The sequence below is a fragment of the Vicugna pacos genome, chromosome X (assembly GCF_048564905.1).
Source record: "Vicugna pacos chromosome X, VicPac4, whole genome shotgun sequence".
NCBI classification, from domain to species: Eukaryota; Metazoa; Chordata; class Mammalia; order Artiodactyla; family Camelidae; genus Vicugna; species Vicugna pacos.
Genome location: NC_133023.1, coordinates 54302984 through 54316046, shown reverse-complemented (window position 1 = coordinate 54316046; position 13063 = coordinate 54302984). Strand labels below are relative to the sequence as shown.

The 13063-nt window shown below is 37.2% G+C and overlaps 1 protein-coding gene across 2 annotated transcripts in view; it reads right to left on the bottom strand.

The window, feature by feature from the left end:
* The window catches only part of KIF4A (kinesin family member 4A), a 102167-nt gene that overhangs the window by 27138 nt on the left and 61966 nt on the right, over nucleotides 1-13063 (bottom strand). For both annotated transcript variants that reach the window (XM_006217673.4, XM_072956724.1), the window contains exons 14-18: nucleotides 11542-11598; nucleotides 10359-10544; nucleotides 3747-3850; nucleotides 3212-3356; nucleotides 2158-2268 (exon numbers count right to left, since the gene is read on the bottom strand). In XM_006217673.4, the coding sequence (XP_006217735.1) occupies nucleotides 2158-2268; nucleotides 3212-3356; nucleotides 3747-3850; nucleotides 10359-10544; nucleotides 11542-11598 (603 nt within the window). The remainder of the gene's footprint in view (nucleotides 1-2157; nucleotides 2269-3211; nucleotides 3357-3746; nucleotides 3851-10358; nucleotides 10545-11541; nucleotides 11599-13063) is intronic.

Here is a 13063-nt window from a genome sequence, read left to right as displayed (position 1 = left end):
GATGCTATTGTAAATGGAATTTTCTTAACTTCATTTTCAAACTGTTAGTAGGTAGTGAGTAGAAATATAATAGAATTTTGTGCATTGAACTTATATCCTGCAACCTTGCTGAGCTCATGTATTAGTGCTCACAGCTTTTTTGCTGTTTCTCTACGATTTCTGACATACAAGATCATGTTATCTGCTAACAGATATAGTCTTGCTTCTTCTTTTTCAATCTGGATGCCTTTTATATATTTTACTTGCCTAGGTACCCTGGCTAGAACCTCTAGGACAATGCTGACTAGAAGTGGTGAGAGTAGATATCCTTGTCTTGTTCCTGATCTGATGAAAATTCAGCTATTAATGTTATTGAGATTTCTTTGTATGTAATGAGTCATTTTATCTTGCTGCTTTTAAGTTTTTTTTTGTCTTTGTCTTTTAACATTTGGACATGATGTGTCTTCGGTGTGGGTCTCTTGGCATTTATCCTACTTGTAGTTGATTGAGCTTCTTGGATATGTAGATTAATGTTTTTCATCAAATTTAGAAAGTTTTCAGTCATTAGATCTTTGAATATTTTTACTGCTGTTTCATTTATCATTCTCATGGAGATACCATCCCCTCTTAATTGCCCACCACCAAAATTTCCATTGTTTTTGACAGCACCTTTAAGTATCAACTTCCGTAAACTCTGTCTCCAGATAAAGTCTGTCCCTTAGGGAGAGCTGCATTCCTATGGCTGCTCCTATGGCCTGCCTCTCCCCCTGGCAGAACTCCTCTGCACCACTGCTCAGGACCTAGGGGTGGGGACAGAAGCCCACTTCTCTCAGTGACATCTCTGTTCTATGAGTAGGATGCTGGGAAAGGGCAGCATACTCTATTTTTCTTGGCTTGCCTCTCCTGACATGGAACCTGCATCCTATGATTAGGTGGGTTAGGGTAATCAGGCCCTGGTATTTCTGGCCTTCTGCAGCAGGAGTAGACCTACCACCTTACACGTGGGGGCTAGGTGGAAGAAAGGATCCCCAGAACTCTTGGCTGCTCTTGCCTGAAACAGAGCTTCAGCAACATGGAGCTGTGGGAGATGAAGGGAGGGAGTTGGTCGTGGCTCAAATGCCATAGACTCTTGCTGTTCTTACTGTGATTCAGTAGATTTCCTTGAATAATTGTTTATTTGCTGTATCGCCCTTATGACAATTTCCAGAGACTTTTAATGGTTGTTTTTATAAATTTCACCGATTGTGCTTCTTTTGTTGGGAAGAGTCTACAAAGCTCCTCATGCCACCTTATCTAATGTCACCATTCCTAAAGTACTTCTTGTCTCATTTTTTGACCCAACATACCACATTCTGGCCAATTCTAAGAATTACCCCAAATCAAGGTCCTTTCTATATGCTTTCCAACAGCATGGTTGCTACTCTAATTCTAATTCTAATTCTAATATCTTCTTAACTCATATTCTGGCCTCCAGTTTCTCAATACTTCAGTTTATTCTACACATGACTCCCAGTCATATATTCCTTAAGCAGTGCTTTGCTGATATCACCTTGTTTCTCAAAAACCTTAAAAATCTTTCACTGCTAACAAAATAAAGTTCAAACTTCTTGGAACCTTAACAATCCAGCTTCAACTCGTCTTTCCAATAGAATCTTCTCCTACTATTCTTCATCCTATCTGGATCATTTGCCATTCCTTGAATAATCCTATAAAGTTGCTATTTCTGTGTCTTTGTTCTTGCTGTTCCATTTATCTGGAATGCCTGCACTTACCTCTATCAAAATCCTCCCTATTAATCAAGGCCTGTTCAGCTATGATCTTTTCACTGCGACTGGAAGTGTGCTTCCCTTTCTTAATTACCTCGGTATTTTAGACTATTTGTAAAGCACAGATCTCTTTACTTCTTGTATTGGAGAAAATCAGGCTTATGTCTCACTTTCCCCTTTAGACAAGACATTCTTTAAGGGCAGAGCTCATATACTACCCACCTTTCTACTTCCTATGGTATCTGGCTGATAGTATCTTGCACATAGTAGACATTTAATAAATAGTTAAATTCATGAATGTGTTACATATTTTGAGATACCAGTTGTTTGAAGAGAAGCTTTAATGCTCTAATGTTAGTCAGTCCAGAGAAGAGTTCATTAAGTAGGACTTTGAGAAGCTGTAGTTACTTACTCGTTCTTTTAACTGGATTACTTCTTTGTCTTTTTGTTGCTTCCACTGTCTAAATCTCTCAGCATCCTCTTTCATCTGACGCATTAACTGTACCCGCTGGTTTTTCATCACCTATAAAAACAAAAACCAGTATGAATATTAGTCACCTGCACTTGTTCTGGCTGATGTGCAGATGGATAGACTAGCCATTAAGAGAGGAAACCCAGGCTCTCCCTTCTGAATGAGACATCCTACACTCTATGGAGTGTGTATCTACTTTTACTTTAAACTGAGCACCCAACCCCTACATCTCATGGCCTTTCTGTTGCCTTCTGAAATGGCCTGAACTCTATGGAATATGCATCTTTCTGAATAAATTGACCTTTACTCAAAAAAAAAAAAAAAGAAGAAGAGAGGAAATCCAGAGTTGAGCTGAGAAGGCTGCCAACAGAATTTCTGGTTATGCTGGCAATACCCCTTGCTATGCCTGCACAGGGTTTTCAAGTATAGATTACACAAATGAACACTCTGAAGAAATAATAGGAAAAATGTACCTATAAGCTAAATCCAGCCCTAAATTCACTGCATATAAATGACATTTCAAGGAAGGATCTACTAAGCCTCAAGGACAAATCTACCTAGCAACCACTGTATTTGAATGGTTTCAGTATAGTGACCTGTAACCCACTTTTCAGATGTCAGAAGTTAAAACATTCAATGACTGAACATTTTCTCTAGATGTCTGTCATTTTGCAACCACTGCACAAAATTATTTCACATGTTCATGGAAAATGGTCAGAATATCACCATTAAATATTAAGGTGCCTCTGCCCTTTGGTTTCAGAGAATCTAACATTAAACTCTCAATGTCAAAACAGGGTTTTGTTATTCAAATTCTTGATGACTACTAGCACAATGTCCTACAAATGGGACATTTGTAGAGATTCATACTCTTGAAATGATGGGCCCTGCCTGCTCCTTTTTCACCTGAAAGCACCTTGGTAGTATAATTCTAAATAGAACACTTATGTTTATAAGTTTCTACAGGGTAAATGCAAGGATAGGAGCTTATTACCCGTATCTCCTGGTTCAGTTTGGAGACAGTATGCTCTGTGGATTCTTTCAGCTTCAGAAGTTTGGACTGTTCATTTAGTTTCTTCTTCAGATCAGCTATTTGACCCTCTAGCTCCTGGAGACGTTTCCGGCGGCGCTCACTCAACCTAAACACAGATGCTGTAGGAGTGAAGACTAGCAGCAACAAAGACCGACCTCAAAAGACACAACCTTGACATATATAAAACAGGCGACCAGTCACATAGCCATCTTTAAATAACCACCCAAACAACCAAAACTGTCTCAATAATGGGAGCTTAAGACAAAGAACAAGAAATTCATTGGGCTATTAATCATGTGGTAAATTATGGCATTCTTTTACTGTCACCATGAGATATTATTTAAAATCTCAATTCCTTAACCTATCTTTTGTTTTAGGTCTCCTCTCCACAACTAGGTTTAAATCTTATGGGGAAGTAACTCTTACTTCTCTATTTCCTCCACAGCTCCTCACACATAGTAGGGACTTGAAATAATATTTATTGACTTTTTCTTACTTGGCTTGGTTGACATCCTTCTTTGTTGTCTGCAGTTCAAGAATCAATTCTTCCTTTTCCTTTTGCAGATTGGTGACTTCCAATTCTAGATTTTTTATGTTATCCTAGAAATGTTATAGGTCGAGAGAAAGAAGGCATTTTAAGGTAAAGGAAGAAAATCGCTTCAAGTTTACCACTTTAATTGCACACTAAAAACATATGTACTTGATTCAATGGAGATTAAAGTTATGTGGTGGGAAAAGTATGAACTTGGAATCCAAAGGCCTGGGTTTGAATCTTGAGCTGAGTACATACTATCTAAATATCTTAAGGAAAAGTCATTTCATCTCTTTTAGCCTTAGTTTCTGCTCAAAAAAGAGTTAATACAGCAGGCTTGAGACTGCTATCCCCCAAAACAGACCTACTTGCAAGTTGGCCCTTGCCTCACATCTGGGAACTTGGATCTTGGCAGGATTCCCACCATTCCCTAACTGATAAGAGTGGTTCATTATGCCTAAACAGTGCAAACAATATGATTTATCCTGAGCACATGCTTTCCTTCTGGGAGTCCAGAATTTCTATATGTGCTAAGCAGAGAATGCCTATGTGAATTACCCCTGCTAAAAATCCTGGACTCCTAGGCTCAGGGGAGCTTCCCTAATAGACAACATTTCACATGTTGTCACAATCCATTGCTGGAAGAATTAAGTACATACTGTACGACTCTATTGGAAGATGACCCTTGGAGGTGTGGACCCAGTTTCCTTCAAATTTTGTCCCACGTACCTTTTCCCTTTCCTGATTTTGCTTTGCCTACTTTCACTGTAATAAATCTTAGCTGTTAGTATGACTATATGCTGAGTCCTGTGAGTCTTCCTGGCAAATCGTTGAACCTAGGGGTGGTCTTAGGGACCCCCAAGAGTTTCCCTATCTGTGTAAACAATTAAATACCACCTACCTCACAGGGTTATTAGGAAGATCAAATAAGACAAAAAAGTAAAGATATTTTGTAAAATGTACTGAGCTGCACCAACATTCTTATATTCAGAACTTTCAAACATTTGTATTCAATAGCAACTACAGATCTACATCATTTAGAAAAACAAATTCTAGAAACTGAAGTTTGATAGTTTCCAAGACTGGGAAAGTTCAATGAACAGATTCCTTCCTGTTCTTATAACCAAAAAAGATTAAAGGAAACTGGCTGAATGAGTGGTTGGTAGGTAAGAAGATATGAGGGCCTTAAACCAGTATTAAAATAACACAAAGTAAAGGCAGGTTAGGTAGGGCTGTATTGGAGAAGCTTTCTAAATAGGCAAGAGCTGTTTTCCATGAAATATACTTTAAGCCATTCCTATATAACCAATAAAAATCAATCTCATTGCTCTGTAGTTACTCTGCATATTTAAACTGGCAAAAATGTGTGTGTCTCTACTTATAGAAGTAATACATGGAGACACTCTTGTAAAAAACAATCCAGATATACATATAAAGGACAAGTCCCCTGACTGCCCAACCCTTGCCAAAATTCCAGTTCTCTCTCTGGAAGTAACCATTGTCATCGGCTTGGGCCACATCTTCCAGACATTTTGTTCTAGACATTTACATACTATGTATCTGGATATCTGTATATTCTATACATTTACATATAAATGTAAATGCCTAGAATAAATAAATATATACATATATGCACATATAATTAATATATTGTGGCAATATATAATAGAATATATAATAATATATGTAAATAAAGATACACATTTTATTTACACACATATACATGTGCATATATGTATGTGTGTACCTATTAAAAAATGTTAAAGATACATAGTTATACTTTATGTAGATATTATTCTGTAACTTGTTTTTAAAAAAAAAAGAACTTGATCTTAGAGATTTATTTATATCAGTGCCTGCAGATCTATCTCATTCTTTTTTTTTGCCATAATGAAATATTCTTGTACATGCCTTCTGTGCACATGTGCAAGGCTTTTCTAGGGTAGAGACAAGCAGAATGACAAGTGGAATTACAGGATCATGGGGGCACACATTTTCAATTAAGATACTGCTAAACTGTCTGCCAAAGTAGCTATTTCAATTTATACTCTCACTAGCTATGTGTGAGAGTACTTGTTTCCCTGCATCCTTGTCAACATTTGATATTACTACACTTCAAAATTTTTACCAATTGGCTGGGTAAGAAATAGTACCTCTTCATTATATATGCACATGCTGTCAATAGTTGTCTTACTGACTCCACAGGGGAAATTATTCCAATATTTGAGTCCTGGGCCATATAACTCATGGTAATCTCCATCAACCAGAACCTATACTTCCTCAAATTTTTCTACAGCATTTCTTCACAGTGATAGGAAAAATTTGTTTAGAACAGAAACCAACCTTTATTTCTTAGAAAAAGAGAGACTGGTTTATAGTGATTAAAAGGTACTGTTACATTAAGAATTTATTTCCTTTTAACTTTACGATTTGAAAGCTTAAGTACCTATGATTCCAAGGGGGGAAAAGGACAAGTTATCTTACTACAGCTACAGCTACAGCTCATCATCAGCACCCCCCATAGGGTTAGAAGTTCACTGGGGGAACATATGTCCCTGTGTTTCTAGGCAAGAGTACAAGAAGAGAGGAATAATTTTTTAGCTTTGTCATCAATCAATCCTTTGTTTATCCTGGAAAGGCCAAAATACATTAGATCTAAAAAAGACTGGATTTTATGTCTTGTTAATATGAAGGATTTAACTATATACTTAACTTGCTCTCTCCTAAAATCTCACTAAAATGAGCCCCCCAAAAGGGTATATAAATCAACAAGGATGAAGAAAGCAGTTAAGAGATATAAATAAACTTTTGGAAGAGGAAAATAGTTGGGTAAGCGGTAACTGACTTAGCAGAATAGAAAGAGCTAAACTATGACTTCTATAGGGCAAATGCCAAAAAAACCCACACACATACAAAACAAAAAACAAAAAACAAAAAACAAAAAAACACCAAGCCGATTTGTACCATAGAACCACAGAGAGAAGCAGAGGTTTCCTCTCTGGAGAGGCTGAACCTGACAGGCTGTACTCATAGGCAGCAGACACCGTGAAAGGCAGGGATAAAACAACATACTACTGATAGGGGATTAAATAAAAGTCTGTATATGACTGGTGAGACACCAACTCCCTTATTTTCTCTGAGTTACCAGAAACAGGGCATATCACTATTCTGCCCACACAACTCCAGGCAGAAGAATGAAAGATTTCCTTATTGGAAACAGGTCAGCCCAGAGAAACCTATACAAACAGAACTTCCTATTGTCTGTTTGTGTCTCACTGTTAAATATGAATGGACAATCAAAGATCACTGGAAATTTGAGGAAAGCTTACACGAAGGACAGACCAAACACACTAAAGAACGGAATGTGAAGGAAACAGAGGCAAGGCAGGAAGAAAAAAACCTTAACAAAATTTAATTTCTATCCTTAGAGATGAGAGCACTGCATCCATGAAAAAGAGAAGGCTATAAAAAGGAACAATTAGAGGATTAAAAAAAATCTTAGAAATAGGCAAATAAAAAAATTCACCAGAAAGAGTGGAAGGAAATCTCCTAGAGAGTGGAATAAAAAGACAAAGAAATAGAAAATAAGAGCGAGGAGACAAGAAAAGCAGAGACTAAATCTAAGAGATCCAATATCTGACTAAGAGGAGTGCTAAAAAAGAGAAAACAGAGAAAATAGAGATGGGGTATTATTAAAGAAATAATAAAAGAAAACTTCCCATTAAAATAGAATATAAATTTCCAGGTTGAAAGGACCCACCAAAATAACAAAATAAAAAACAAACAAACAAAAAAATGAAACGACCCACCGAGCACAATATATGAGCAAAGACCCACACCAAGGCACATCACTGTGAAATTAAAGAATACCTGGGGACAAAGAAAAGATTGTGAACGTTTCCAGAGTGGGGAAAAATACAGGTCAAATAAAGTCAGGAATTATAATGGACTTCTCAACGGCAGCATTGCAAATAGAAGACAATGGAGCAAAGCCTTCAAAATTCTGAAGAAAAATGATTTCCATTCTAGAATTCTAAACCCAGCCAAATAAACAAGAACTACCATCACAAAAACAAAAAGATATTCCCAGTCATGCAATGGTTTAAAACATTTTCCTCTCACATACACTTTCTCAGAAAGCCATTTGGGTTGTACTTCACCAACACAAAGGGGTATTCCAAGAATTAGAAAGACATGGAATCTGTTTCAACACACAGATGAGAAGTGAAGCAGTTTCCCAGGATGATGGTCCCAGGCTGATGGCTGGGCAGTAGCTCAAGAGAAAGCAAACCAGGAAAGAAGGTTCCAGGCGGGTTGTCTTTAAGAAAGAAATGGATTAATAAATTGTCTGATACGTTTGACTCTATGGAGAGGAGCTTTATAATTCTGTCAAGAAGTTTGGAGACAAATGATTGACAGGTACATAGAAGACTAAGTGAATGAAAAAATGAGATTAACCTCAGGAAATGCAAAAAGCTGTACAAGATAGGAAATGGAATCATATTATACTATGTGGCTCAGCTGTAAAGCATATTTACATCATCATAAAAATTTAAACACTAAATATTCATTTAATCAAAAATTGTTTTTTTCAAACATGAATACAAAACAGAAACAGACTCATAGACATAGAGTACAAACTTGTGGATGCCAAAGGGGTGGGGGGTGGGAAGGGACAGACTGGGATTTCAAAATGTAGAATAGATAAACAAGATTATACTGTATAGCACAGGGAAATATATACAAGATCTTGTGGTAGCTCACAGCGAGGAAAAATGTGACAATGAATGTATGTATGTTCATGTATAACTGAAAAATTGTGCTCTACACTGGAATTTGACACAACATTGTAAAATGACTAAAACTCAACAAAAAAAGTTTACATTCCCTTCCCCCCAAAAAAGAAAGCAAAAGGTTGCAAGAAGAAATCCCAAGTATTTAGTCAGGGTTTAGTCGGGAAAACAGAAGCCTCTCTGAGCATTTTGAGTAAAGAGACTTATTTAATGTCAGGAAAAAAAATTGTTTTTTTCTTTTTTTTTAATTGAAGTACAGTCAATTACAATGTGTCAATTTCTGGTGTACAGCACAATGTCCCAGTCATGCATATACATACATATATTCATTTTCATATTCTTTTTCATTAAAGGTTATTGTAAGATATTGAACATAGTTCCCTGTGCTATACAGAAGAAACTTTTTAAAAACCTATTTTTATATATAGTGGCTAACATTTGTAAATCTCAAACTCCCAAGTTTATCCCTTCCCACCCCCCTTTTTCCTGGTAACCATAAGATTATTTACTATGTCTGTGAGTCTGTTTCTGTTTTGTGGATGAGTTCATAGTGTCCTTTTTTCTTTTTTTTAGATTCCACATATGAGTGATATCATATGGTATTTTTCTTTCTTTTAATCAAAAATTGTGATATAATCGTTTTGAAAGATAGAGGTGAGGCTGTGTGCATGGGGAGAGGTCTAAGAGAGCTATATTCCCATCTCCCACAGTGGGAAGTCAATTGATAATGGATAAGATTTTTTAATTAACACAATTATACTACCAGCTCTTATCTGGAAATATGGAGGTAAATGTCAGAAGAAACAGCTTAAAGTTTTTTAAAGCTTAAAAGTATAAGCCTAGGGAACAGGGGAGAAGATAGTAGGGTGGGAGATTGCTTTTATTTTCCTGAGTATTGTACTATTTGACTTGTAAAAATGATATACATGCATTTGTGTGGCATAAATAAAAAATAAGTTTTTAAAAAGTTAAGACTGTGATAACAAAAAGGAAATAAAACCTCTATTGGCAACTCTGTTATTATTTTAGAAGCAACTTCTACCTTAGGCAAAAAAAGGCGGTGAAAATTATTTAGGAGAAACATTTTTCTTGTTCTTACTCTGAAAATTTAGGGAAGCTGGTGGTAGAAATGTATGAGTAATACAGGGACTTCTTGAGATCAGCATATAGGATTTTGGGGGTGGTAGGATATAGCTGGATGGGAAAACAATCCACCCTTCCCTCTACCAGTCCTGCTAATATCCCTTTGTGGATGGGAAACACTGGGCTACAAGGAAAAACAAGGTCTGGAGCAAGGGTAACCTTGTGGATAACCTAAAAGCAAAAGACTTTTCTTCAAGTAAAGACCTGATTATTAATTAGCAAGGGTCACTTAGGACTACCACTAGGAAAAGCAGGTTAGCCATTTGCCAAGTCATGTGACAAACACTACAAGTCTCTTCATAATTCTCACTATAACCCAGACCATCTAATAAGAGGTGTACCTTTCTGAGAATCCCAGCATAGTTATGATAACAAAATTTCTCTATAAGTAGGAACCACAATTATTATAACATGATCTATTAAATACCTGTTGCATAAATAAGGTGTTAGATTAAATGAAAGAAAAATCAGTTTCCTAATCCTGAATGTATCCTTTTCTTAAACCAACAGCACAACTCCAGTTGTACTACACATATTATGTGGCCTTGTCATCATCAAAAGTGGTGTACCTGTTTTCTTCAAACACAACTAAAGAGAGGTGGTAGACATGAACAAATATGTGCTCTAGTAATTATTTCACCTGGTACTGGAACTGGATGGGTTGTAGTTGGCTGTCATTCTGAGTCATTTTCTTGGCTAGGGCCTCTTTCAGTGCAAGGGCTTTATTCAACTCAACCAGCTCCTTAGACATCTGAGCTTGACGTAGAGCATGCTGAGTGGTGAAAGCATCAGAAGACCTGCTGCTCTCTGGACTGATTTCCACTTGCTGGAAAAGATCAGGATAACGATTTGTAAGAGTACAAGCAATTGGAGCTCCTGAGGCACTGTTTCATCAAGTCTCACAGCCACTTCCCCATTATCAGTACCTCTGTTCTTTTAAAACTGTGGCTTCTCATTTAAACATCCAAAATAAATTGACTTATCCTAGTTCTCTGCTCTCACAAGCACCTTATTTCTTACATTCTTTAACTGACTCTTTTAGAGTGAACCAAGTTTCTTGCTCTTTCCTTCATGGGTCTGGCCAACATTTCCCCTCATTCTAAGGGGCCCTTAGGGGAGAGAGGGTTCTGGAAATGGCACTTTAGGAATGATAGAAATGGAGAAGAGGCTTCATTTTTCCTCACAAAGCTGATCTCTGACACCTGAGTTATCTCTTATCTTTCTTTTCTCAGGCTATAAAAAAATACCAATATATATTTGTTTTAGGGGGAAAAAGCTATCTCAAGCAAACCATTGTCCAGCCTTTTATTTTGATTCTGATCTATAACCTTAAGCCAATATCGAATACATTTTATCTATTCTTGCAACTTGAATGCTCTAAATATTTTCCTAGTTTCTCTTAGCCCCTAACCATCCCATCTACAGAAGAGTATGCTGAGAAAAAATTCTCTTCCATTTCTTCTCTAATGCCTTTTTGACTTTGCCATAATTTCCTAATTTGTTTCCATCCTCATTTTAACTTGCTAGACAGTTGATGCAGAATACTAGCATCTAATAAGAAATCAGTAAGCCAGACTGCAAATATGGAAACTGGCATCCCTGAGAAGCCCTGCTACCCATTGCAGTTATACTATTAGAGATAGATCCTATCCAAGTGAGGGATTTTACAGTTAGTTGAAATTTACACTCAAGATTTCTGGATTTCTAAGGCATTCTATGGAGGATGGTAGCAATCAGGGATTCTCCTCCCTAGCTGAGTGATAAATCATAAGAAACGGCACAGTTAGAGCTCCTGGCTCTACACAAAGGGGCCAATTACTTACCGCTTCTGGTTCCACTGCAGTATCAATGGCTGCAGCCATGCAAGCAACAGTTTCATCCTGCCATGACAAATGACATGTTTCAGTTTAGGAAAAGATTCTGAAGTGGAGGTTACTAGTGGGTTTTATATGGGTTATTGAGTTTTTTTAAGTGTTTATGGAGACCACTTAAGGTGCTAGACCAGTTTTGTAGTCACATAGACCCCAACAGCCACACGTTTCCACCTCTCTCTTCTCAAGAGTCTATCTTCTTTATAAAGGTTGATTGTGCAGTCTTTGTAAAAGGGTCAAGTGGCAACTGACATATTTACTGCACCTCTCCTGTTCTGCCAGAGATCACTGGGCCAGAGTGAAACATAGTCATTCCAACAGGCCAAAGTTTAACCTACTTCATAGACTCTACCCTTTCTTTTTATGTTTTTATTACTAAGTCTATCTATATAATGTACAGGTCTAGCCAGTTCTCATGGACATACCATTCTAAGACCAGACATGTCACATAAAGGGAATGCAGCAGAATAGTGAATAGAATGAAGGATAATTTTTGGTTTTTGTTTTATAGCCAGTCAAAGTAGCAACAGCCTACTCTATAAGGAAATAAATGCCACAAGCAAATGCCCCAGAAAAATGTGCTCATGAAGTCAAATATACTTTTTCCCCTGTCCCTCATATAAATAGGAACCAATCATATGCAGCTATTCCAGGTAGTGGTTACTTGAAGGGAAAGGGTAAGCACTGATTTCTTCCGAGTGAAAGGCAAATTCCTTTTTGGGGCATTAGAACAACAACCACCTAGCAGGGAAACCTAAAACCACTTATCAGGACTAATTTGTTTATAGGCTATCATAGGAGCAAGCTCTGTTCTCCTCACTGGAATTTAGGCTTTATTTGGTATTGCACCATAAGGATTATCACTTCTGTTTAAGTGATGCTGCAAAGCCCTGGGAAGAAAGGATTATTTCCAGGAAGTCACATGATTAAGGTCATAGGTGAAAGAGCTATTGGCTCAACAGAAAGGAAAGAATTTAGGGTTAGTGTAGGGAGTATCTGCACCAGCCCAGTGAAACATTACACAGTTGTTGAAACTTGAATCTCAGTACCTTTAAGGCGAGGAGTGAAGAGTCCCTTAGTAAATGCTGTTTGTAAAGCATTTCCCTTTTTCTGTGCCTAAATTCCCAACCAGTGAAACTCAAAGAGAATTCAAAGGAAGCTCCGGTATTCCTACATCCTTTCTCATCATGATTTACAATACTGGTGATTCTCCAAGGGCAGGACATACTAAATCCTTCTTAAAAAAAAAACAGAGCACTTCAATATATTATAGGTTAATGGTTACCCTTTTCTCCTTCTGGCGTTTTCAGTATTAGTAAAAGGACCAGTTATAGGCTTGTCCTAGATTAGTAGGGCCTATGACACTGGCTTTTGGAGACTTTTTCTAGGACGTTAGGATCAAAGTATATCTGATGCAGCATGTCTTCAGGAAGACATATTATTACTGTGGGTTTACGTTTTGGGTCTTGGCCCA